The sequence below is a fragment of the Hemiscyllium ocellatum genome, chromosome 35 (assembly GCF_020745735.1).
Source record: "Hemiscyllium ocellatum isolate sHemOce1 chromosome 35, sHemOce1.pat.X.cur, whole genome shotgun sequence".
Taxonomy (NCBI): domain Eukaryota; kingdom Metazoa; phylum Chordata; class Chondrichthyes; order Orectolobiformes; family Hemiscylliidae; genus Hemiscyllium; species Hemiscyllium ocellatum.
The window spans coordinates 16,388,320-16,415,516 of NC_083435.1; the positions used below are offsets into that span (position 1 = coordinate 16,388,320).

General features: G+C 41.9%; 1 protein-coding gene across 1 annotated transcript; it reads right to left on the reverse strand.

Moving 5' to 3' along the window:
* Positions 1 to 394: 394 nt before the first annotated feature.
* LOC132832546 (probable G-protein coupled receptor 139) lies at positions 395 to 3,009 on the reverse strand. Its single transcript, XM_060850635.1, has 2 exons — positions 2,946 to 3,009; positions 395 to 1,293 (listed from the first exon to the last, which is right to left on the reverse strand). The coding sequence occupies exons 1-2, from the start codon at positions 3,007 to 3,009 to the stop codon at positions 395 to 397; spliced, it is 963 nt and encodes a 320-aa protein (XP_060706618.1).
* Between the last annotated feature and the right edge of the window lie 24,188 nt (positions 3,010 to 27,197).

The following is a 27,197-nucleotide window of genomic DNA, read 5'->3' on the forward strand; positions in this document are numbered from 1 at the left end:
GCAGAATACCAGGTTAGAACCATCCTAAACATTTCACGAAGGTTGTCCATACTCTAACTCTTCCAGTTGTTTTAGGCAGAGTATTAGTAAGCTCTAATGCTCTGAGACCGACATGGTTGTGGATTGTACGTCACATATACGATGGATGTGCTTAAAAATGTCAGACTTTATTGCCTAAAAGACTATCAATGTTTGACAACAATTAATTTTCACGCATGATAATCATGAATGGCGATACAATCAACATTAGGCTCGCGTTTTTTGCATGGATAATTCATCATTTGCCGTGATGGCATTTCAACTTATGTCCCCAGGATAAGCATTTGGTTTTAGAATGCTGGCCCAGTGATGTTATCATTAAACCACCAACTCCCCCCATTACTATAAAGTATTTTCATAACTTTCTGAGTCGAGCATAAGGATATTTCAGCAAGTTCTTCACCTCCTTTCTAAATCTCCTCTGGGTAAGTGCATAAATACAAGTGTTTGTACAGGAGCTGGTGCACATCAGCAAGAATGCTGCCCTGATTGCCACATAGAGTGAGGTTGAAACTTGGAACGATGTGACGTGGGTAACACCGACACAGATATGGATGACAGTGATGGGGGCTGACAGCACCATGAAGCAGCTGGAGATGGTGAAGAGCAGAATGATGGAGGTCCTCCTGCTCTTCAGCTCTGGGTCTCTGCCCATCTCCACAGCATCACCTCTGCTGCTCTTGAGAGCCAGGCGAACTCTGCTGGCTGCTAGGATATGGCTGGCGGTGAGAGTGTTCAACAGCAGGAGCAGAGGAATAGGAAGGAACATGTTTGAGATGTTGGTGAGCCATCGGTGAGCTGCCCAGACTGGTGAAGTGAGGTAAGTAGTGACGGTGCGGCAGCCCCACTGTACATTGTTCAGAACATGAGTGTGCTCATAGCGAAAAGACAAGGGAATGTTAACCATGATGTTCAGAGAACTCACGATGAATATGACTACTTTAGCCATTCTTTCAGTGCAATACCTCCGCTTCAATTTGTTGCAGCAAATTGCTACAAAGCGGTCAAAGGTGAAGGAGATGGTGAACCAGATGGAGAGTTGGATGCTGAGCCCTTGCAGGAAGGCACTGAGTCGGCAGGCGGGAGTGTAGTTCAGCAGTGAGCCCGGGAAATGATACTTGAAGATCTGGCTCACAATCACGTTGAAGACAAGGACCATCAGATCGCCTGTTGCCATGGCAATCATGTAGTGAGTGATTCCTTTGGAAAGGCCGCACTTCCCTTGGGAAAGAATCAACACTGTCATCAGGTTCGCTGTAAAGAAAATCAAATCGTGAGATGGATCCAAACATCCAGAGATATGCAGCGATAAGGTCTTGGATTACACAAGACTGATGTGCTGCTGGCAATAGACTTGAACTTGAATGGAAAACAGTGAAATCGCATTAGCAATACATGGTCTGTGCCATGGAAATAATCAAAGGGTAATTTCAGGACTGGCATATTCTATTGTTCATCACTTTGCACCGTTTGCTCTCCTGATTTCAAGAAAACAAATAGCATTGTTTTAGAAATCACTCAGAGAAGGATCATTTGCCACATTCCTGCGATTAAGGTTTTGTTGGCTGAAGTGAGGTTATGCCCATCTTCATTTGAGTCTGGAAGAATATAAGGTGATCACATTGAAACATAAAAGAGCTTGCAGGGACTAGACAAAGTGGAACACAAAAATAGATATTTTCCTTCAACTACAGTGATTAAGACGAGGGGGCACGGTATCCGAATAAACTGTTTCCTTTTTCAAACAGAGGTAAGAAATGTATTAATCTCTGAGAGAGTGGTTGAAGAGTGCATTTCTGTTCCCTTGAAGGTAATGTGGTGTTGGCGTATAAGATTGAATTAGACAGATTTGGATACACAAAGGAGTGGAAGGCTATGGTTTCCAGGCAGAAAAACTGTCAGCAATTGAAGACTAATTTTAATGATTGCAAGAATGAGATCGAGGATTCCTGTTCCAATTGTTTATGATTGATCTGCTTAATCAGAAACAGCCAAAGCACTCTTCCATGAGGGGAACATTGTCTCAGCATTTACCCTGTCAAGATCCTTAAGAATCTGATATGGCTCAATTGGATCAATGTTCTTTCTTCTAAACTCCAGACAGTAGACTCCAAAACTGTTGAATTTTCGACCATAAGATAGTCTTTCCATACCTATGATCATCCTAATTGTCCTCGTATGAATTGTGCCAGATGAAAGTTTATTTCCTTTGTTACTGAACGAAATTGGTCACAGTGCTCCAAATCTATTCTCAGACCTGCTTGGAACTTGCAGTAAGACGTGCCTACTGTTGTACTCCAACACTCTTGAAATCAGAGACCAGAATTCAAGATGCCTTTCTTATCACAACGTCTTCATGTTTGCTAATTTTTTGTTTTTTTTAATGTCCGAAGGCCCCATTTCCCTTTGTGTACCTGCTTTCTGATGCATGTCACAATTTAATTAAAACCCCAATGCTTTTTCTCCCTTCTCAAATGAACAAATTGACATCTTCCCACATTACAAACCGTTTGCTAGATTTTGACCATTTACTTTATCTATCAATATCTGTCTGAAAAAAAAATTGTACCCCTCTCAAAATGTGCCTTTGATGGTCTTCTGACTTACTCCATCTACCTCATTACTCGTTTTATTGGGATATTCAAAGTTTCACCCAACGTCAAGACTGATGGAAAATAACTGTTTAACTCCTCTTCCATTTTATTTCATTTCTTCAAACACAGTTATTTCCCATTAAGTCAGATGGGACAGGACTAATTATTCTCAAACCGAAATCATTGGTAATTAAAAGAAAGGAAAACTCAGCAGAAAGCAAGTGTTAAATTCGGAGTCTATATCAAATTGCAAAGATTCAATTTAAAACAGAACAGGTCAGCAAAATGTCACAGCGGCTTCTAATCACTTACCTGGAATTCCAAAAATGGCCAGAACAAGAAAGAGAATTTCTATTGGAAGGGCCTGCACTCGCATTTTCAGGTGTAAGCAGACAGAGTCCAAATGAGTTAATGCACTGAAACACACTCAACTTATACACAAGGCAATCCTCCAGTGAAACAGTAAACAGATCTCATTAAACATGCTATTTTTAACGAACAAGTTAACATCTCGCTTGACTGAGTAGCATTGACAGTGAGCTGTATTATCCCCCGAGGATCAGGACCAGTTCTCTCAGGCTCCACAGCTCTTAATTCTCTGGAGGTCATTCAAGACCTGATTGCCTCAGCTCAACTTTTACCAGGCACCGAGAGGTGGTTAGTCCAAGAGGAGGATGTAAATCACTCAGTGTTAGACTTGTTAGTCAACCTGTGCTACGTCACGGCTCTGGACAAAGTCAGACTTGAATCCAGGCCTTCTACCCCATCCAAAGTTATCCTACAAATGTGCGACGTGATCCCTCAGTTAGACATTCTTTCTCTTTTTAGTTATTGCATGATGTGAAAAATGAGAAAAAAAACATTTTTGGCAGCCATTTTCATTTTCGAACAGAAAGATTGTTTTAAATGTGATTTCTATGGTACTCATCGAAGCAGTGATAGCATATACAATATACAGTTGTATATTATAATGGTTGACATATAAAGCGCATTTTGCCTAAGTCTGTTTAGAATAGGAGATCGTAACTCACATTGTCAGCAACAACGTCGATTTAAAACGAAGTTTCTATTGGAATATTGTTCTGTCAGTCAAATCAATTATTTTGACGCAAAACAGCTCAAGTCTTAATGTCGCAAAAATTTATTTCATTTCCCACAATATCTCACCAGAAGAAAAATAAGTCCGTTAAACATTCCTGTGTTAATTCAATTTTTTTTCTTTGTTCAATACATTTCTGGAAGGAGCCACTGCAGTTCTGCAGTTCAGAATCAACTATTGATAAAATATATTCACGTCAACATATCACCGGATTTTGCATTTTGCCTTAGGGACTAAGAAAACCATAATCGTTTCATCTATTACTAAATAACAATCTGCCAACATCATTCTTAAATTCACTCAATGTTCCAGCATCCAACACATATTCCATAGAATCATGACCGTTACAGGAAGAAATATCTCCTGATCTGTTTTAAATTTTCTACTACAAATCAGAAAGCGGTTACCTCTCCACCCAGATTCCCCAATGTGAGGAAACATCCGCCATATATGTCGATTTTGTCAAGTGTCACGTCAAGTCTCACAGAGCCAAGATGTTGGTGTTTTGGCGGAAGCCAATGATGTCTGATATTTGGACTTGATCATGAGGGAATTCAGAAGGAGATTGGAGGGATAGAATAACTTGGGTTGGAACAACCTTTCTGGAGCAAATGGGAGAATGCAAAAGTCATAAAGATCCTGATCTGAAAATGATATGAAGAAACGAACATATATCAATTGAAATTATGCGAGAAACAGCACATCTCATTTTTGAACTTTCAGTGGGATACCGATTGTAGTGTTGAAATGTCCAAGGAATGCTCAGAAATCAGCGCATCTGGAAAGGAAATGGGTAGTAGAACCATAATTGTTACGCATTTGTTATTCTACCTCAACTCCTGATGAAGATATTCACAAGAATGAAGGCTTTGTTTGTTTTTCAAAAGGAGCTGATTGTCTTTATTTTTCAAATGAAGAACACCTGCAATGATCGAAAAAATCATTGGATACTGGATGGCACGACTGGAGTTATCTAATAAGGTCGAATGGAGTAACCTGGTGGCTTCATTATTTTGGAAAACTGTGCTGATGGAACTTAGTACGTTTGGGAGCTGCTGTAAGGTGAGAATTGGTGCCTTCGTCCTCCAAGAAATGTCCAGAATTCTACTCGAGGTAGATTAGAGCTGTGGAAGCTTTTGTGGCTAGTTGTTGTGCAGCGAATGCTGAATAGAATGTTCAGTGAATGGGTCAGATAAGTCATTGCTGTACCTGTTCTTTCACGTGTAAGCACAATTACATTAATCAGGACTTCCATTTGAATTCATGTTACATTTGACTTCATTATGAGACAAAACAGTGTGATTTTGTTCATATTTCAAGTTGCTTCATGCATAATTTCAATTCTTTTAAGTTGTTCTATGTCATTCATAACAATGCATTCAATAATATCGCATTTCACGAGATTAAAAGTGCGATTATTTTGAGATTCTGCCAATCAGAAGCCGTCCGTACCCCTTTCCTGCATTCTTCCAAAACCCTTTGACCTTTAGTGCAAATAACAAAATTAAATCCTTTTTGAAATCATTAATGCTATCGCCTCAACCTCTTCCTTTGACATGGAATAAATAGGCTCTCTCCTCCTTTCGTAAAGAAATTTCTCCTTATTACAGTCTAAAAAAAAATTCTGTGTCCTAAGACTGTGACCTCAGTGTCTGGACTTCCCATCCTTGGAACATCCTTCGTGTTCATGCACTGACTAGTCCTCTGAGAATTTTACTATTTTGCACACAGTTTCATGGAATTTTATAGTTATAAGATCCTCCCTCATTCCTCTAAACTCCAGTGAATATAATCCTTCTGTCTTCATCGTTCAGTCCTGCCATCTCAGAAGTGAACCAGATAAATTTGCGTTCTAGTCCCTGCAACACCAAAACATGTTTCATCAGACGATTACACCAAAACTGCACTGAATGGTCCAGATGTGGTCTTACTGAAGCCCTAAGCAATTGCAGCAAGACATTCCTGTGCCATTACTCAAATGGTTTTGCTGTGAAGTCAACATTCCTTTTGCTTTCTTCAGTTTTGGCTGCACCTGCATATTTATTGTCAGAGACAAGGACACCCAGGAATTGTTGCACCTCCTCATTTCCTAATCATTCTGTTGATTATCAGACATAATCCCATTGTATTATGGAACGAATTCACCAGACTGAATGACCTATTTGTGCTTTATAATCTTGACGTCTTATCTTCTCTGCATTCTGTAAAAGACAAATCAATGTTAAAATAAAATGTCATAGCTGCTGGAGATCTGAAATAAAAACAAAGTGCTGAAAAACTCCAGGTCATCTGACAGCATCTCTGGAGAATAACCACTCTCAACCCCACCCGACTGTAACAGCTGTCCTCACTATCAATACAATTGGCAGCGCATTCAAAGGATGATCCGTCACCAGTATACACATCGTTCCCCCGGACATCGTTCCAAATGGACCAACCATATCAAATTCTGTCTTTGATTCTCTCCTCCACTTAGAGATTTTCACTTCACTAATGCCCACTGAATGTATGAACAGTCTTTCATATACTTTTGCTTTCAGTGAGAACTTATTTTCCTTTTGTAATTCTAGGTCTCTTTTCTCCAACAATTACTATTCTCTTCGTATTTTGTTTGACGCAAAAGATCTCCAAACTTCCCCAGATAGTCTATTCCAATTGCCCACTCTCATTTCAATAATGTAAGCCTCATGACTTTCCACCTATCCCTTTGTTCTGAAGAACAGTTTGCAACATCAACCTGTCAATGGCACTGAGAACCATTTGTTAACTCCAAAGTGAGCTGGTCCGAATGCTCTGGCACAGAATAACTGGATAATTGTCCCTAAAGATTTTTTTGATTTAAGGAGTTCAACGTTTGAACAAGTTTTTGCTTTTCTACAGTGGACAGGTTCCTGTGTGTGCAAGTGTATTGACTTTTTTTTTCAAAAGAAATCGTAGTGGCCGTGGTGCCAAAATGTCTACTTTAAGAAAGGCAGGGGTTTGGCAAGTTCTCCCATTTCAGTTTTTTTTCTCGTTTGGTTTAGTTGTAGCATAGAAGCTGATGGTAGTTGCAGCAGAAGCTAGTACATGTTAAAGTTTCCATGCTGCAGCAGATGATTCATTGCTGGCTTCTCTCTCAGAAATCTCTCCAGCCTGTCAGAATGTGTCTGCGAAGATGGCTTTTACCAATGGATGTGTCTACACGATGTAGATGGAATTGGAACACCTGCTTGGATAAATAGTAATGTCTAGTCGGTTGGATTTTAAATCTGAAACTTCATCTATTTCCTGATGAAGGGCTCCTGCCTGAAAGGTCGATCTTGCTGCTCCTCGGATGTTACCTGACCTGCTGTTCATTTCCGGCTTGACTCTAATCTCCAGCATCTGCAATCCTTACATGACACCTCGTGGATTTTCAATGGTTGAGTTATTCGAAATTCAGTTTCCTTTTGTTCATGCTTCAACTGTAGAGCTTAAATAAATTTTGTGATGCTTAAAGCCATGTCATTTGACCAGCTGTATCTCTCCTGGAATGTCCGATCCACATCTATCTTTAAAATAACAAAAAATGTTATGGTCTAGGCTACATTCTTGAAACATTTTGAGGACGTCTTGCCTGGCCCATAACTATATCCAGTAAGCATAAATCCAAACTCAGAGTACTAACGCTCTTTTGGTTAAATGTTGCATTCATTGATTATCGGCCTGCTGTTCTCCAGATACCTCTGACTGTAGATCGTTTAATTACCTCTCCCTAACTCTGACTATGTATGAGCCTCATGTGCCCCATCTACCTGTGTGACACCAAAAGGAGGACCTCCAGATTGTTTTACGACATGGTGAACTCATATTTGATCAGTGTGTCAACTCTCGCAGGGACCAATTTCAGCGATACTTTAGATAATACCATAATCGAAGGCACTTCACCAAAGTGTTAATCTGACAGAAAATGATGCTGCATTACATTCTAACTTGCAAAGAGGAACCTGCATTACCCCTTGACTTTTTTTTAAAAGTACAGTTTCTGAGGACAAACCAATAACTAATTGTTTTGGAGGAATTCGCAAGTTTTGTTTGATTTTCAATGGTGATTAATGGCAGGTATTCATGCCCGGCATACAGTGTGAATTAGTACATGGTCAGTAAACATCAGAAACTGACGTGGAGGCACTGGTGTTCGAATGCAATCGATAAATACAGAAGTGACACGACACGAGGTTATAGTCCAACAGGTTTATTCGTTATCACAAGTTTTCGGAGCGCTGCAGCTTCGTCACTTCTCTTCAAACGCTTAGCCCCCGAAGTGCATGTCCGCTCCTCGTACTTTGCCATAGAGCTGCTTCCCAGCCACATTGGAGAGTGGGAGCTGCAACCTCCATTTCTCACCTGCAATCACTGAGTCTTTCGGATATAAACAGGAGGCTAGAAGAACATAGCAAGGCAGGTAGCATCAGCAGTTAGAGAAATCAACGTTTCGTGGGTAACCCTTCTTGAGAATTGGGTGGTGGGAAGGGTGTGTTTTCTGACAGAGGCAGTGAGTCTTTCTGCCACCATCTTTAACGTTGACACTGTTTCTATCTCAACAGACGCTGATTGACTGACCGATCATTCAAATATTTTCTGCTGTCATTTTCAGCGTTTTGGCTTTGCATTTTAATCAGGCATCTCCCACATGTGGCAGACCTTGGACATGCACCATGCCCGACCCCCTCAAAATATTTCAACAATGCAGCACAGACACGGAGCTTGACAGTTGTTTTAAGCATGCATAAAGTGGATATTCCAGGAGAGATGCTGCTGGTCAAACCACTTAATATTAATTAATACAGTATTTATTTACAAGATTAATGCATGAAACACAAACAAAAGAAAACAGAACACCTAATAACTTAGCCTGTCTGAAAACCTAACAAATGATCGAAACTTGCAACAATCTGCACAAACACATCATGGCACAAGAGGGAGAATCAAACACAGGGTCTTACAGGAGAGAATTCAGAGAGACAGGTTCAGCATGGGTCCAGCAGCTTCACAACTGGCTGACTGCTTGCAGTGAATAGCCGATTGACAAACACCAAATCAAACCAGAGAAAAGCTAAGCTGCGGGTGACCCCACTCTCCTTTCACTGGACAAATGCTTTATTTTTAAACTTGAAAGCTTGTGTTTGAGACAGTATCTGTTATCTATGATCAAATTGGCCCTAAAAATATTCAAACGTAGACATTTCGAAGTCTTTTATGACCTCTGTGAAAGAAAACCAAGGTCAACATAATCTTGTTAAAGTAGCATCATCATCACTCCTCTCAGAATCTTTTAAGCCACAATGAAAACAAGTCATCTTCGCTCTTGAAGCACTGCAAAAGCAGAATTGATAGGTGGAGCGATTTCATGTGTGTTAAGTAGCAGCAAGAACAAAGACGGCCGTCCCACATCCAATTTTCTCTCGAGGGGCAATTACATATCACCCGACAATACTATTTGTGATAAGTCATTTAAGCCTCTTCTGGCGTTAACATGATTATGGCTGGTCATTGATATCAGTACCTTGTTCCCACTTTCCCCACAGACATTGTTATTCCTTCAACACTAAAAACTACGCCCAACTCCTTCTACAAATCATTCAATGCCATTATCGCAAATTCCTCATACGTCAGAGAATTCCACAAGTTCATGATGGTGGGCGAAGAATTTTGGCCTCATCCTAGTCCTGAATAGCCAGCTCTCTGTCCATAAACAGTTTCCAGGCCTCCATCTATCCAAGTGTAAACGGAATGTCCTATCCTTCTCAGAAAAGGTTTTATCATAATGTGGGATAAGCAATAAATTTCAAGAAGAGTCGCTCATCACATAATGATGGGGCTCTGCGTGGTGCCCAAAAGTATTGTTTATATGGACTTTGTGGTACAAAAACACAGAAAGTGGAGTAGGCAGCGATGGGCAAGACAGTATGAATGATTCATTACTTGGTAAATTTGTTCATGCCTTATATTTACAAACCACAGATTGTATATTTCAATTATAAGGACGTATCTGGCAAACACCACACAAAATCATTGGGTACAGCACTATCAGAGCTTCTGAGAGTTGCAGCTTGGTTTCAACAATCGTGAGCAGTGTGTCTTACCCTTCCCAACTCCGAAAGTACTTGAAGGGAATCAGTCTGGCTCTGGGTGCACATTGGCTGAACATTGAAAATGTGAGGTCATTCACATTGTTCGGAAGAATCGATGTATGAATTACTTTCTAAACGGGGAGGAATTTCACAAGTCTGAAGTGCTAAGGTATTTTGCAATTCCAGTCCGGGATTCTCTGAAGATAAACTTGGCAGTTGAATCAACAGTTGGGACGACAAATGCAATGATGACATTTATTTTCAGAGGACTTGAATCTGAAGGCATGGATAAACTTCTGAGGTTCGTTAAGGCTCTAATCAGGCCACAATTGGAGATATTCTGCACAGTTTTAGGCCTCATGTCTCAGGATGAAGGTACTTCCCCTGGACCATCTTCAGAGGGGGTCATGAAATGGTTCCAGGACTGATAAGCTTGACACATACAGAACGTTTGAGGACTCTTGGTCTATACGCGATGAAGTTTAGAAGGATGAGTGGAGATCAAATGAAAACTTACAGAATATTTAACAGTCTGTTCAGACTGGATGTTGGGAAGATGTTTGGAGAGTTGATAGGAGAGATGAGGACCCGGGGACAGAGCCTTAGAGAAAAGGGAAGATCGTTTAGAACGGAGATAAGGAGAAACGTCTTCCGCCAGAGTGAGGTGAACTTATGGAATTCACTGCCACAGAAGGTTGTGGAGGCCAGGTCATTGAGTTTATTTAGAACAGAGAACATAGAACAATACAGCACAGAACAGGCCCTTCGGCCCACGATGTTGTGCCGAACATCTATCCGAGATTAAGCACCCATCCATATACCTATCCAATTGCCGCTTAAAGGTCGCCAATGATTCTGACTCTACCACTCCCACTGGCAGCGCATTCCATGCCCCCACCACTCTCTGGGTAAAGAACCCAACCCTGACATCTCCCGTATACCTTCCACCCTTCACCTTAAATTTATGTCCCCTTGTAACACTCTGTAGTGCCCGGGGAAAAAGTTTCTGACTGTCTACTCTATCTATTCCTCTGATCATCTTATAAACCTCTATCAAGTCACCCCTCATCCTTCGCCATTCCAACGAGAAAAGGCCGAGAACTCTCAACCTATCCTCGTACGACCTATTCTCCATTCCAGGCAACATCCTGGTAAATCTTCTCTGCACCCTCTCCAAAGCTTCCACATCTTTCCTAAAGTGAGACGACCAGAACTGCACACAGTAAAGACCGAGATAGTGTGGTTCTCGATTGTCAAGGGGATTAACCTTTGCGGGGACATTGCAGGAGAATGGGGATGAAAAAACCTGTGAACCATGATTGAATGGTGAAACAGACTAAATGGCCTATACTCTCATTCAATATCTAATGTATTTTTACAGCTTCACGTAAAGATGGAGACTTGCTCTGAGCCTGTAATGAATGTTTTTAAAGCACTGCTCATAGTTGGGGCATGTTGAGTTGGAAAGAAGAGCGAAATGGGGTTTTGGTTTTCCATTCTGTTAAGATGATTTGTTGTTTACTAAGTCAGAAATATATTTCTTGAGATTTCCGTCAAAACAATATTTCTGACGAATTATGTGACTTCTGCTGTATGATGAGAAAGCCACCTGTTGAGATTTTGCTGAAGTGCTTACATTAAGGTTTATGACTGACACCAAGGTAGATGTGAGGGAACTCAAGGAGATACAGTTCAGTGACTGGTTTGTGAAACCATTTCAATGTTGGCCACGTTGCTGTCAGTCTGGAGTCACATGTATGTCAGACAAGATACCGAAAGGATAACAGTCAGCCAGATGAGTTTTTACAACTATGAGATATGATAACTGTGTGATATTAGGTTAGATAGTTCTGAATTCAAGTGACAATATCCGTACTGCTGGGATTTGATTTCCTGACCCCAGAAAATTAACACGGGAATGTTTGTACAGGAGCTGGTGTACATCAGCAGAAATGCTGCCCTGATTGCTAAACAGAGGGAGTTTGAACCTTGGAAAGCTACCGTGTAGGTAACACCGACACAGATATGAATTACAATGATGTGCACTGACAGTACCACAAAGCAGCCGGAGATGGTGAAGAGCAGAACGATGGATGTTCTCCTGCTCTTCAGCTCAGGGTCTCTGCCCAGCTCCCCAACACTCTGAGATGCTCTTCAGAGCCTGGCGTGCTCTGCTAGCTCGTAGGATGTGGCGAGCACAGAGAGAGAGAGTTCAACAGCAGCAACAGCAGAATTGGAAGAAACATGTTTGAGATGTTGGTGAGCCACCGGTGAGCTGCCCAGTCCGGTGAAGTGAGGTAAGCAGTGACGGTGCATAGCCCCACCATCCCAAACCCTGGCACCATGGAGGTAACATACTTTCAGGAAGTCCAGTTTCTGACCACAAAATCTCCTGTCAATCCCCTACCACTAGCACTTTTCTGTTTTGCCCACTTCCCTTCTGATCCATAGTGCCAGGCTCAGTACCAGAGACCTGGCAGCTATGGCTTTCCCCTGGTAGTCTGTCCCCACCAGCATTATCCAAAATGGTATACTTATTGCTGAGTGGAATGGCCACAGAGGATCCCGACTTTGACCGTCGGTTCCCTTTTCTCCCTCGGACAGTAACCCAGCTGTCCTTAACCTGTGTCTGGGGAGTGACCACCTCCCTGTATATCCTCTCAATTTCCCCCTCAGATGAGTAGTTCATCCAGCTCCAGCTCCAGTTCCCTTACTCGGTTTTTGAGGAGCTGGAGTTGGGTGCACTTCCCGCAGATGAAGTCGGCAGAGACATGTGAAGTGTCTCCCACCTGCCACATTCTGCAGGAGGAACATGCAACTGCCCTAACATCCATATCCCGCTACACTGAGAGCCTGCACAGAACTAAACAACGGAATGGAAGAAAAAAAAAGAAACCTGAAAACTTGCCGAATTTACAGATTCTTAGAGAGATTAGAGGAGGTGGGTGGCAGCGAGAGCTTACAGTGTAGGGTCTCGGGTTTAGATCTCACCCACTTAAAACTTTCCCAGAAGTCATTCGCACCTCCCTCGCACCCTTCAGCAAATGGAGGCCCCCATGCCTTAAATATGTCTATTAAACAGTTAGACTCACCTTCCCAGAAGTCCTTCACTCCTCCTTCGCATCTCTCAGAAATTGGTAACTAGGGAGAGAATCGGACACCTCAAAGATTAGCAAGGAAGCCTATGTGTTGAAATGCATGAGATGGGGTAGATACCAATCAAGTATTTTGCATTGGCATTTAATGTGGAAAAGAACATGGAAGACACAGAATGTGGTGAAATTGACATCTTGAAAATATCCAAATTGCAGAGGAGATGGTGCTGGATGTCTTAAAATGGATAAAGGTGGATAAATTCCCATAAGGTGATCAGGTGTTATCCAGAGAACTGTTAAGAGGCTTGGGAAATGATTGTTGGGCCTCTTGGTGAGATATTTATATAATCAATTGTCACAGGTGAGGTGCTGGAAGACTGGAGATTGGCTGACGTGGTGCCACCATTTCGAAAAGGTCGTAAGAAAAAAAAAAACAGGATATTACACATTGGTGAGCCTGACCTCAGTGGTGGGCAAGTAGTTGGAGGGCATTCTGAAGGACAAGATTTACATGTATGTGGAATGGAAAAGACTAATTAGGGATAGTCAAAATGGCTTTGTGCGTGGGAAATCATGTCTCATAAAATTGACAACGTTTTCTGATGAAAATTGATGAAAGGAGAGTGGTGGACATGATCTTATGGAATTCTTTGACAAGGTTTCCCGTGGTTGACTGATTAAGAAGTTTAGATCGCATGGAATACAGAGAGAACTGGCCATTTGGATACATAACTGGCTGGAAATTAGCAGACAAAGGACAGTAGTAGAAAGTTGCTTTTCAGACTGAACGTCTGTGAGCAGCGTTGTCTCACAAGGATTGATGCTGATTTCACAGCTTTTCGTCATTTACATAGATGATTTGGATGTGACCAAAGAAGGTACAGATACAAGGTTTGCAGATGACACCAGAATTGGAGGTGGAAAGAACAACGAAGAAGGCTATCTCAGATTACAATGGGATCTTGATCAGATGTACCAATGGGCTGAAGAATGGCTGATGGAGCTTAATTCAGATAAATATGAGGTGCTGCACTTTGGAAAGGTAAACAAGGGCATGAGGTATACACTTCATGGTAAGATCCTAGAGAGTGTTTCTGAATAAAGAGAAGTTGGAGTGCAGGTTCATAGTTATTTCAGTGTGCAGATAGATAGGATAGTGAAGAAGGCGTTTGGTATGCTATCCTTTATTGGTCAAAGTATCGACTATAGGCCTTGGATGTCATGTTGTGGCTGTACAGAACATTGATAATGCCTTTTCCGGAACATTGTGGGCAATATTGCTACACGCCCCCCCACCCCCCACCCCCACTCCTTTATTGGATGGATGTTTGGAAATCTGAAAGCGAACAGAAAAAAATTGCAAAGTTATACCAGGTGTTGGAGGATTTGAGCTATAAGGAGAGTATGAATAAGGTGGCGCTGTTCTCTCTGGAGCTTTTGAGGCTGAGGGAGACTTTACAGAGGTTTATTAAATATATCGAGTTTTATAATACCATGAGAGGCATGGATTAGGGTAAATAGTTTCTTTATAACGGGGTGGGGAAGTCCAGAACTAGAGGGCACAAGGTTAAGGTGAGAGGGATAAAATTTAAGTAGACCTAAGGGGCAAACGTTTCAGACAGAATGTGTTGCGTGTATGGAATGAGTTGCCAGAGGAAGTGGTGGACACTGGTACAATTTCAGCATTTAAATGTAATCTGGATGGGTATCTGAATAGGAAGGGTTTACACGGATATGGGCCAGCTCTTGGCAAATGGAAGTAGATTAGTTTAGGATATCTGTTCGACATGGATGAGTTGGACTGAAAGGTCTGCTTCCGTGCTGTACATCTCTATGACACTTTGACTGCCTGCCTCTTGTCATTGAGAAGCGTTTACAGTGAGCTGTGTGATCCCCAGGAAAACAAAGCCAGAGTCAGTCAGGCATTAGAACTCTGAATTTTGAAAGAGTGTCCAGGGACCTGATTGCCTCTGCCTGAACGTAGTGGGTTGTGGAACGTCAGGGAATCCATGAGGTAGATTCAAGTAATGAACTCTCATGATTTTAAATTAACCTGTGCTACCACAAGGTTCAGGAGAGTGTGAGTGTTGAACTGGTCTTTTAACCCAGAGAGAGAAAAATCTAAAGACTGTGCCACATGAGGCCTCAAGTTTCATTTTTCTAATAATAAGTTCCTTCCATAGTTACTGCATTCAGCGAAAAAATGAAGCATTCTTCAGCGGCATTTTCATTTTCAGTCAGAAAGATCTTCACAACATGATCTGTACAGAATACATAGAGAATAGTGAGCGTTTACGTACATGTACATTATTTTCCCACGAGACCTGCATCAAAGATGTAGAAGTCTTACGAAGAATACAGCAGCCATACCAATTTGTTAACAATTCTTTATTAAATTTCCAGAAGGAATCTCTAGCCTGCTGAAATGTAGAACTCCTGATAAAATCCGTTCGTGTCAACATTTCACAGAATTATGTGATTTGTCTTTGGTACCAGTACAACTGCAAGCCTTTAACCCATTATTCATGAAAATATCTGTCTTCCCTTTCCTTAAATTTACTCAGTGCCCCAGGATCTAACACATATTCCACAGACTTAAGACCCTTTGCGGGAAGAAAATTATTGTCATCTCAGTTTTAAATCTCCTATCACTTAAACTAAAGCAGTGACTTTTCATTCCTCATTGCCCCACATGAAGAAAACATCCTCACAGTTTGTTTTATGAATTATGAAGTCAACTATCAAAGATCAAAGAACAAACAGTTTTGGCAGATGCTTATGATGACCGTTACAAGTGGGGACTTTGTCATGTGGGAATTCACAAAGAGATTTGAGGGACAGAGTATATGGGGATGGAGCGAGTTCTAGGGATGCAAAAGCCATAAATCTGAAAGTCCTATACTTAGGATAATAAAAATAAAATAACACATCAATTGAAATAATGGTAGACACACAAAGGTTCATTGTTGGACTTTCATTCGGTCACTTATTGAAATGCTGGAAAGTCGAAGTAATCCTCAGGTAAAAGCGAATCTGGAAAGGAAATGCATATTTAATGAATACGTGTGTTATACAGGGCACATTCTTCCCCACCCTCTGATAAAATGATTCAGAAGAATGAAAGCTTTGTGTCTTTTATTTCAATGGAAGTCGACTTTCTTCATTTCTCAAACGAAGAGCACCTGAAACGATTGGAAAACTTCAGACATGGGATGGCACTGTCCAGGTGTGATCCCACAACTTAAAAAGGAATGGCCTTTGAAGAGGGTGAAGAAGCAGAGAGGAGGAGCAATAAGGTGATTGCTACAGCTTCGGTTTTATACAGAAACATGTTGATTTGCGGAGCATTCAGAGTACAGGGCTGTGACTGAAGTGTCAGATAAGGGTGACACTGGTAGAACCACAGCATTAAGATTCTCATGGACAGTGCTGAGGAGGTTCCACAGCAGTCCATCACTTTGCAGAAAACTCTGTCTGTTTGGGGCAGCTGGGACTGGCTTGCTTGGACGGTGCTCTAAAATGTGCTTTGGTGACGAAATCATCAAATCTTATGTCTTCAAAGATAGGACCTAGAATTGTACTGGACACAATTCAGCAGGACTTTGTCACTGAAATTTTTGTGGCTCATGCTGAGTGGTCTGTCTGGCAGCTGTGTCTGGTTAATGTGTTAGGTCAATCACTCCTATATCTGTGTATTCATGTGTTAGCATACTTATGTTCACCATGATTTGCATGTGAATTTATGGTGGAATTTGGTTTCATGTTGATTGTATTCATTTCATATTGTGTTCTTGAGTAACTTCAAATCTTTTCATTTTTTTGACGCCTGATTCATTTGTAATATTCGGTGATACTGGAGCTCTCCAGATTAGATTTATGATCATTTTGAATTCTGAGATTCAGTTTTTCCTCCAACTCAGTCTATCTTTCTTGCAGTCTCCTGATACCCATTGCTCCCTTCAGCCCTAAGAACAAAATTATCTCCGTCTTGAAAACATTCAATGTTTTAGTCTCACACTCTTCCTGTGGCAGAGTTCCAGAGGCACATCACTCTAGGTAAAGGATCGTCCGTTCATCTCAGTCCGAAATATCCTACTCTGTGTGCTCAGAGTGTTACCACAGGTTCATAACTCTCCTTTAATAGGAACATTCTACTTATTCTTGCACTGTATGGTCTTTTTGGAACTGTTGAGTTTTAAGTATAATTTTGGTGAATTATATAGTTATAACAGGCTCTGTCATTGTTGTTACCTTCCATTAAATGATCAAGTATGTCTCCATAAGTCAGTACTGCCATACCAGGAGTCGATCTGGTAAATTCTGATTATATTTCCTACATTTGAAAAACAACCCTCATTTGATAAGGAGACCGAAACTGCACTTACTATTCCAGACGTGGTCTCATCAAAGTGCAAGATAATTGCAACACATTTTCCCTTCTTCTCCAGTTCCAGTTTAATAACAGACTATCTATAACAGGGCTAATCAACTTGCATTTAGTACTCCAAATGTACCATTAATAATGACCTGTTCAGCCTCAACAAAATGTCTCCACTCCAATACTTAATTTCTGAAAAATTAATGCAAACATGTGAAAATTCATCTTCATCATCCAGTCGACCAATGGTGCAACTTTGAAGAAATCTGCACCTGGACCCATAGGTCACTCTGTTCGACACCAATCGCCAGTTCCTTGCCATTAACCCAGCACGTCCTCTCAAAGTCTGTTGCACAGACTGCAGACAAACCTGCAGAGATGCTCTTTTCAACTCTCCTATTGAATATTATCCTGCTTCAGTTCTCTAACTTTATGCACTAGTTCTCTAACTTAGTGGCCCTGGCACCAATTGTCCAATTATTGATGCCCTGTATCAATTCTCTCATATTGGGGTTCCCTGGTGCAATTTTTTTTACGTTCGTAGTGAGCTGAACGGAAACTCCAATTTACAAATGTTAAGGATGCCCCAGCCCAATTGTCCCATTTAGCGGTGACCTACTTTAATTCTTCCATTCAGTATTGACCTACCACAATTCTCCTTCTTCATAGCACACTGCACTAATTCTTCCAATTCATCCTACTCTGCACCAAATCTCCACTTACTGCGACAATGCCCCATTTCTCCCATTTATTATGACACCACAAGAATTCTCCCACTTAGTGCTACACCACCCCAATTCTCCCATTTATGGCTACATGCCTGAAGTCTCCCATTCAGTGTAACATGCCTCAATTTTACTATTTAATGCTACATAGTCCAATTGTCCCATTGAATGCGACAATGCCAATACTCTCCCATTTGTTGCTACACTGGCCAAAATTCTTCCATTTATTTCTAAACTACCCAAATTCTCCCATTTAGTGCTGTATTGCCCAAATTCTCCCATTTAGAGTTGAACTGTTCCAATTCTCTCCTTTCGTTCTCCACTGCCACCCACTCCCACTTAGTGTGACACTGCCCAACTTCTTCCATTTCCTGGTACACTGCCAGAATTGCCCCATTTAGTTCTACATTGCCCCAATTCTCCCATTTCTCGTTGCACTGCCCCAATTCTCCCATTTTGTGTGACACTGCCATTTAGCGCTACATTGCACCAAATGTCAGTATTGATGATTATCTTGACCACTTTTACTCCGATACACATCTTGAACACGATGTGATCTGCTCAATGTTTTTTAAAAAAAATTAGTGGCGCCCTATGTGGACTGCTCCTTTGCAACATTTCTCAAACTTACATATTCCATGCCTGTGTTATCCCATTCATCTGTACTGTTGTTACCACCCTGCACCCATTTTCTCATTTACTGATGCCATGTACCATTTCTCCAATTCACTGTTGCCCAACACTAGTTCCCACATTTCCTGATGTCCTTAAGAAGTTCTAAACTCAGTGTTGCCGTACACCATATAGTACTGATGCCCTAGAACAATTGCTTCATTTAGATGTGTCCTGCTCTCATTCTCCCATTCATGATTGACATTCCCCAATTCTCCCATTTACTGTTGAACTGTACCCATTCTCCCATTTCATCCTATTCTGCACCATTTCTCACATTGAATGCTACATGCACCAATTCTCCCATTTTGTGCTACACTGCCCCAATTCTCACTTTTAGTGCCAGAAGTCACGAATTTTGGCGTCACCATATCAATATCCCAAAACTGATCCGACATCAATCCTGCCTTTCCTGGCGAACTGTACCAACCCTTCCAGTCAGTTATTCGGTCTTACACATTTTCCACAGAATGGTGCCCTGCTGAAATTGTTTGCATTTAGTGGTGCCCTGCATCGAATCTCCACTTTACTGCTCCTTTGCAACATTTCTAAGACTTATGGATTCCATGACTGTCTTCTCCCATTGACACGTGCCTTTATTAATACCCTGCACCAATTCTCTTAATTACTGATGTCATGCACCAATTCTTTAACTCAGTTGTGCCTAATGCCAATTTCCCCGTTTCCTGATGCCCGATATCAAATACTAATAATGCCCCAGCTTAACTTTCCCATTCAGTATTCAACTTCCCCATATCTCGTTTTTAGTGCAACACTGCATTCATTCTCCCATTTCACCCTATACTGCACCATTTATCTCATTTCGGGCGAGACTGCCCTAATTCTCCCATTTAGTGTGAAACTGCCCCAACTCTTGCTTCTTGTGCCAGAACTCTCTTACTTTGGCAGCATCTCCATCAAATTCCGAAAACGGATCCTGCATCAATCCCGCCTTTTCTGGAGAACTGTACCAACTCTTCCATTCAGTTATTCCATGACACACGTTCTCCACATAACGTTGCCCCCTGCACAAAATGGTTTCATTTCGTGATGCCCTGCATCGATTCTCTACTTTACTGCTCTTTTGCAAATTTAGACGCTCCAATTTTCCCACTTTGTCGCATTTAGTGTCAGAAGTCTCTAATTTTGGCGTCACCTATCTCAAATTCAAACCCACTTATACATTCCATGCTGTTTACAAGTGCTCTTATTATTACCCTGCACCAATTCTCATATTTACTGATGCCATCCACCAGTTCACCAATGTACTGGTGCCCAACACCAATTCCGTCATTTCCTGATGCCTGAAACAAGTTCTCCACTCAGTGTTGCCTCGCACCAAACACTGGGCATTGCCCCAGCCCAATTATACCATTTAGAGGGGCGCTATTCTAATCCTCCCCTTCTGTATTGACCATCCACGACTCTCCCTTTTGGTGCTACACTGCACCCACTCTCTGATCTCGTCATACTCTTCACCAATTTTCCAATTTAATGTTACATGATCCAGTTCTCTCATTTAGTGTCAGAATTCTCTAATTTTGGCGTCACAAATGTCAAATTCCAAAAACCGGTCCTGCACAAATCCCACCTTTTCTGGTGAACTGTACCAAATCTTCCATTCAGTTATTCTGTGACACCTATATTCTACATAATGGTGCCCTGATCTATTCGTTTTCAGTTAGTGATGTCCTGCATGGAATCTCCACTTTACTGCTCTTTTGCAACTTTTCTCTGATTTACGGATTACATGATTGTATTTGCACATTTACATGTGCACGGATTACCATGCTGCACTAGCTGTCCAATTCGCTTTTTCCCATTTCCTGATATCCTAAGCAAGTTCCCCACACAATATTGCCCTGCACGAAATACGGACAATTGTCCAGGCCATATTGTCCCATTTAGGGGTGCGCTCCTCTAATTTTCCCATTCAGGATGCTCGTTTTGCTCCCCTGCACCAATTCACTTATTTCCTGATGTCACGCACCAATTCTCTAACTCATTCACGCTCAACACCAATTTCCCCGTTTCTGGTGCCCTATATCATATATTAATGATGTCCCCACCTTAATTGTCCCATTCAGTGTTGAACGCCCCCAAATCTCGTATTTAGTGCAATACAGCATTCATTCTCCCACTTCACCCTGTACTGCACCAATTTTCTCATTTCGGCCGACACTGCTCTAATTCTCCCATTTCGTGTGAAACTGCCCCAATTCTTGATTCTAGTGCCAGAACTCTTACTTTGGCAACACCTCCATCAAATTCCCAAAACCGACCCTGCATCAATCCTGCCATTTCTGGCGAACTCTACCAACTCTTTCATTCAGTTATTTTTTTTAGATTAGACTAGGCTAGACTAGACTTACAGTGTGGAAACAGGCCCTTCGGCCCAACAAGTCCACACCAACCCGCCGAAGCGCAACCCACCCATACCCCTACATTTACCCCTTACCTAACACTATGGGCAATTTTTAGCTTGGCCAATTCACCTGACCCGCACATCTTTGGACTGTGGGAGGAAACCGGAGCACCCGGAGGAAACCCACGCAGACACGGGGAGAACGTGCAAACTCCACACAGTCAGTCACCTGAGTCGGGAATTGGACCCGGGTCGACAGGCGCTGTGAGGCAGCAGTGCTAACCACTGTGCCACCGTGCCGCCCAATCGTGCGGCACGGTGACGTATTCTGTGACGTATGTTTTCCCCTTAATGTTGCCCTGCACAAAATGGTTTCATTTGTGGAGCCCTGCATCGAATTTCCACTTTACTGTTCTTTTGCAAATTTCCTCTGACTTGCAGATTCCATGCCCGTGTTCACCCATTTACATGTGCTCTTATTACCTCCCCACACCAATTCACTTATTTACTGATGCCATGCAACAATTCTCCAATTCACTGTTGCCCAACACCAATTCCGCCATTTCCTGATGTCTGAAGCAAGTTCTCCACTCAGTGTTGCCTTGCACCAAACACTGGCCATTGCCCCAAACCAATTGTCCCATTTAGGGGTGCGCTATTCTAAATCTCCCATTCGGTATTGACCATCCACAACTCTCCCATTTAGTGCTACACTGCACCCACTCTCCGATTTCCTCATATTCTGCACCAATTTTCCAATTTAATGCTGCACGCTCCAGTTCTCCCATTTAGTGTCAGAACTCTCAAATGTTGGCGTCACCTATATCAGATTCCGAACACTGATCCCAACTTTTCTGGTGAACTGGACCAAATCTTCCATTCAGTTATTCTGTGACACACACATTCTACATAATGGTGCCCTGCTCAAATTGTTTTCAGTTAGTGATGTCCTGCATGGACCCTCCACTTTACTGCTCTTTTGCAACTTTTCTCGGACTTATGGATTCCATGCCTGTGTTTGCACATTTAAATGTACTCTTATTACCACGCTGCACTAATTCTCCAATTCACTTTTTCCCAACGCCAATCTCCCCATTGATATCCTGAACCAAGTTCGCCACTCAGTTTTGCTCAGAACGAAATATTGGCCCAATTGTCCCATTTAGTTGTGTGCGACTCTCATTCTCCCATTCAGTATGCTCTTATTGCCACCCTGCACTAATTCTCTTATTTATTGATGTCACACACCAATTCTCTAACTCTCTCGCGCCCAACATCAATTTACCCGTTTCCTGGTGCCCTATATCAAATATTAATGATGCCCCCACCCTAATTGTTCCATTCATTATTGAATATCCCCAAATCTCGTGTTTAGTGCAACACTGCATTCATTCCCCCACCTCACCCTGTACTGCACCAATTTTCTCATTTCGGGCTAGACTGCCTAATTCTCCCATTTAGTGTGAAATTGCCCCAATTCTTGCTTCTTGTGCCAGAACTCTCTTACTTTGGCAGCACCTCCATCAAATTCCCAAAACCGATCCTGAATCAATCCTGCCATTTCTGGTGAACTGTACCAACTCTCCCATTCAGTTATTCAGTGACGCATGTTTTCCCCATAATGTTGCTCTGCATGAAATGGTTTCATTTGTGGAGCCCCTGCATCGAATCTCAACTTTATTGCTCTTTTACAACTTTTCTCTGACTTCCGGATTCCATGCCTGTGTTCTCCCATTTAGTCGTGCTCATTACCACCCGGCACCAACTCTCCAATTCTATGTTGTGCAACATCATTTCTGTCATTTCCTGATGTCTGAAACAAGTTCTCCACTTAGTTTTTCCCTGCAACGCATATTGGCTATTTCCCGAGCCCAATTGCTCCATTTAGGGGTGCGCTACTCGAATTCTCCCATTCAGTATTGCCCTTCCTCAGTACTCCCATTTAGTGCTACACTGCACCCGTTCTCCCACTTCATCCGATTCTGCATCAATTTCCCCGTTTAATGCTACACGCTTCAATTCTCCCATTTAGTGTCACACTGCCCCACTTGTCGCACTTAGTGTCTGAATTCTCTAATTTTGACGTCATCTATATCAAATTCCCAATACCAATCCTGCACAAATGCCGTCTTTTTTGGTGAATTTCATCGACTCTCCCATTTTGATATTCCGTGACACACAGTTATGACATAATGGTTCTCAGGTCAAATTGCTTTCATTTCTTGGTGGCCTTCATCGAATCTCCACTTTACTGTTCCTTTGCAAAATCTCTCCAACTTACAAATTCCATGCCTGTGTTCTCCCATTTACACGTTTTCTTATTACTATGGTGCATCAATTCTCATATTTACTGATGCCATGCACAAGTTATCTATTTCACTGTTGCCCAGCACCAATCGCACCATTTTCTGACGTCCTGAATCAGTTCTCCACTTAGGTTTCCCCTATGCTAAATATTAGTAATGCCCCAGCCCATTGTCCCATTTTGGATTGCGCTACTCCAATTCTCCTAAATTTGCGCCAAATTCTCTCTAACTCTAGCACACATCTGCAAAACAATGTTGTCCAGCTCATTTTTTTTCCATTTAGTGGTGCTCTACATGGAATAAAGTTCTCCGAGTTAGGGATTCCATGCCTGTATTCTACCATTTACATGTCCTCTTATTACTATCCTGCATCAATTTTCTGATTAACTGATGTTATGCACCAATTCTCCAATTCACTGCTGCCCAACACCAATTCCACCATTTCCTGATTTCCTGAACATGTTTTCCACGCAGTGTTGCCCTGCACCAAATACTGGCCATTGCCCCAGCCAAATGTCCCACTTTGGGGTCCACCAGTCTAGTTCTCCCATGAAGTTCTGACTTCTCACAATTCTTCCATTTAATGAAACATTGCACCAATTCTCCCATTCAATGCAACACGCTCCAATATTTCCACACTTTCCCAATTCTCGCAACTAGTGTCAGAGTTCTCGAATTTTGGCGTCAACTATATCAAATTGCCAAAGCTGTTCCTGCACAAATCCCGCCTTATTTGGTGGACTGTACCAACTCTTGTGGGTGGCACAGTGGTTAGCACTGCTGTCTCACAACGCCTGAGAGCCGGGTTCAATTCCCGACTCAGGCGACTTACTGTGTGGAGTTTGCACATTCTCCCCGTGTCTGCGTGGGTTCCTTCTGGGTGCTCCGGTTTCCTTCCACAATCCAAAGATGTGCGGGTCAGGTGAATTGGCCATGCTAAATTGCCTGCAGTGTTAGGTAAGGGTATGGGTGGGTGGCGGGTCGGTGTGGACTTGTTGGGCCGAAGGGCCTGTTTCCATACTGTAAGTAATCTAATCTCCCATTTAGTTATTCTGTGACCAATATTTTGCACATAATGGTGTCCTGCTGAATTTGTTTTCATTAAGTGGTGCCCTGCATCTATTTCCATTTTACTGCTCTTTACATAATTTCTCCGACTTAGGGATTCCAATGTTGTCCTCCACCATATATTAGCGATGCCCCAGCCTACTTGTTCCATTTAGGAGTGGCCTACGCTAATTCTCCTATTTATGAGTGTCGTTTCCCAGTTCTCCCATTTAGTGCTAAATTATCGTATTTAGTGTCAGAAGTCTCTAATTTTGGTGCCACCTATAACAAATTCTCAATAACAATCCTGCACAAATCCCACCATTTGTGGTGAGCTCTACCAGCTCTCACATTTAGGTATTCCCTGATACACATTTTGTACGTAATGGTGCCTTGCTCAAATTGTTTTCATTTAGTGGTGCCTTGCATCGAATCTCTACTTTATTTCTTCTTTGCAAAATTTCTCTGACTTATGAATTCCATGTTCTTTACATGTGCTCTTATTCCCACCCTGCACCAATTCTCTTATTTACTGATGCCATACACCAATTCTCAAATTCACTGTTGCCCAACGCAAATTATACCGTTTCCTGATGTACTGAACAAGTTCTCCACTCAGTATTGTCCAGCACCAAAATATTAGTGATCCTCCAGCCCAATTGTCCCATTTAGGGGTGCCCTACTCTAATTGTCCCATTCAGGATCGACTGCACCAATTCTCCTATTAATGCTTCAGTTCACCCTTTCGTCGATTTCATTCTATTCTGCTCCAATTCTTCCAGTTGGGGCTAGACTGCCTCAATTCTCTCATTTAGTGGTACACTGCCACAATTTTCCCACTTAGCGTGACACTTTTAATTCTGCCATGTCGTGGGACACTGTCCCAGTTCTCTATTTAGTGCTACGTTGAACCAAATCTCAATATTGAGTATTGTCTTGCACAAATTCTATCTTTTACTCTGATAAACATCTTCAGCACAATGGTGCCCAGCTCAATGGTTTATTTTTCCATTTTGTGATGCCCTACGTAGAGTAAAATGGTGCACGTTTGAAACATTCTTCTGGCTTACAGATTCGCAGCCTGTGTTCTCGCATTTACATATACTGGTATTACCACTCTGCAAGAATTCTCTTATTAAATGTTGCCACGCACCAATTCTCCAATTCCTTGTTACCTAACACCAATTCCCACATTTCCTGGTATCCTGAACAAGTTCTCCACTCAGTGTTGCCCTACACCAAATATTAGTAAGGCCTGACCACAATTGTCCTATTTACGAGACAATTTACTTTAAATCTCGCATTCAGTATTGACCTTCCTCAATTCTCCCATTTAGTGCTGCACTGCACCCATTTTCCCATTTCAACCTATTCTGAACCAATTCTCCCATGTAATGCTCCACGACCCAATTAAAAACTTTTAATTCTACATTGCCCCAATTCTAGCATATAGTGCAAAAATTCTCTAATTTTGGCGTCACCTGTATTGAATTCCCAAAACTGATCCTGCACAAATCCCGCCTTTTGTGGTGAACTGTATCAACTGTCCCATTTACTTATTCCCTGACACACACTTCCTACATAATGGTGCCTTGCTCAATTTGTTTTCATTTAGTGGCGCCCTGCATCAAATCTCTATTTTACTGCTCCGTCTTATGGATTCTATGCGTGAGTTCTGCCATTTGCATGTGTTCTTATTGCTACTCTGCACCAATTCTCTTTTTTACTGATGCCATGAACCAATTCTCCAATTCACTTTTTTCCCCAGCATCAATTTCACTGTTTCTTGATGTCCTGAACAAGTTCTCCACTAAGTATTGCCCTATACTCAATGTTAGTAATGCCCCAGCCCATTGTCCCATTTAGGGGTGCGCTACTCGAATTCTCCCATTCAGTACTTACCTGACGAAATTTTCCTATTTAGTGCTACATTTCATTCATTCTCCCCATTCACCCTATTCTGCACCAATGCTGCAATTTAGGGCGAGACTGCCTCAATTCTCCCATTTACTGCATCACACCCCTAATTCTCCCATTTTGGGCTTTTCAACCGAAGTCTCTCTTTTAGTGCAACACTGCCCAACCTTCCCTTTTACAGCGTCAGTGCCCTAAATTTTCCATCTAATGCTATAAGGTCCAATTTCATCGTTTAATGCTTCACTGCCCCAACTCTCCCATTCAGTGATACAGTGTTGTAATTCTCCCATTGAGAGCTCAACTGCATCATTTCTCTCAGCTATTGCTATTCTACCCCACATCCCCCATTCAGTGCGACATTGTCCAATTTGTCAATTTAGAGTGACACTGTCCTAATTCTCCCATTTTGTGTTGTAATGCGCCAATTCTCCCTTTGGGTCATACTGCCCCAGTTATCCCTTTTAGTGAGACACTGCACCAATGGCCATATTTCGTGCGAAATTGCAACAACTGTCAGTATTACGTATTGTCTTGCTGAAATGCTCTCTTTTACTCTGGTATACATCTTCACAAAATGATGCTCTGCTCAACGTTTCTTTTTTTCATTTAATGGTGCCCTACGTGGAGTGCTCATTTGCAACATTTCTCCAACTTACGGATACCATGCCTGTATTCTTCCATTTATCTGTGCTGTAATTACCACCCTGCACCAATTTTTCTCATTTACTAATGCCATGTACCAGATTTCCAATTTTGCAATATGCAGTAAGGTGGAGATTCAATGCAGGGCACCACCAAATGAAAACAATTTCAGCAGGGCACCATTACGTGGAAAATGTGCGTCAGGGAATACCTAAATGGAAGAGCT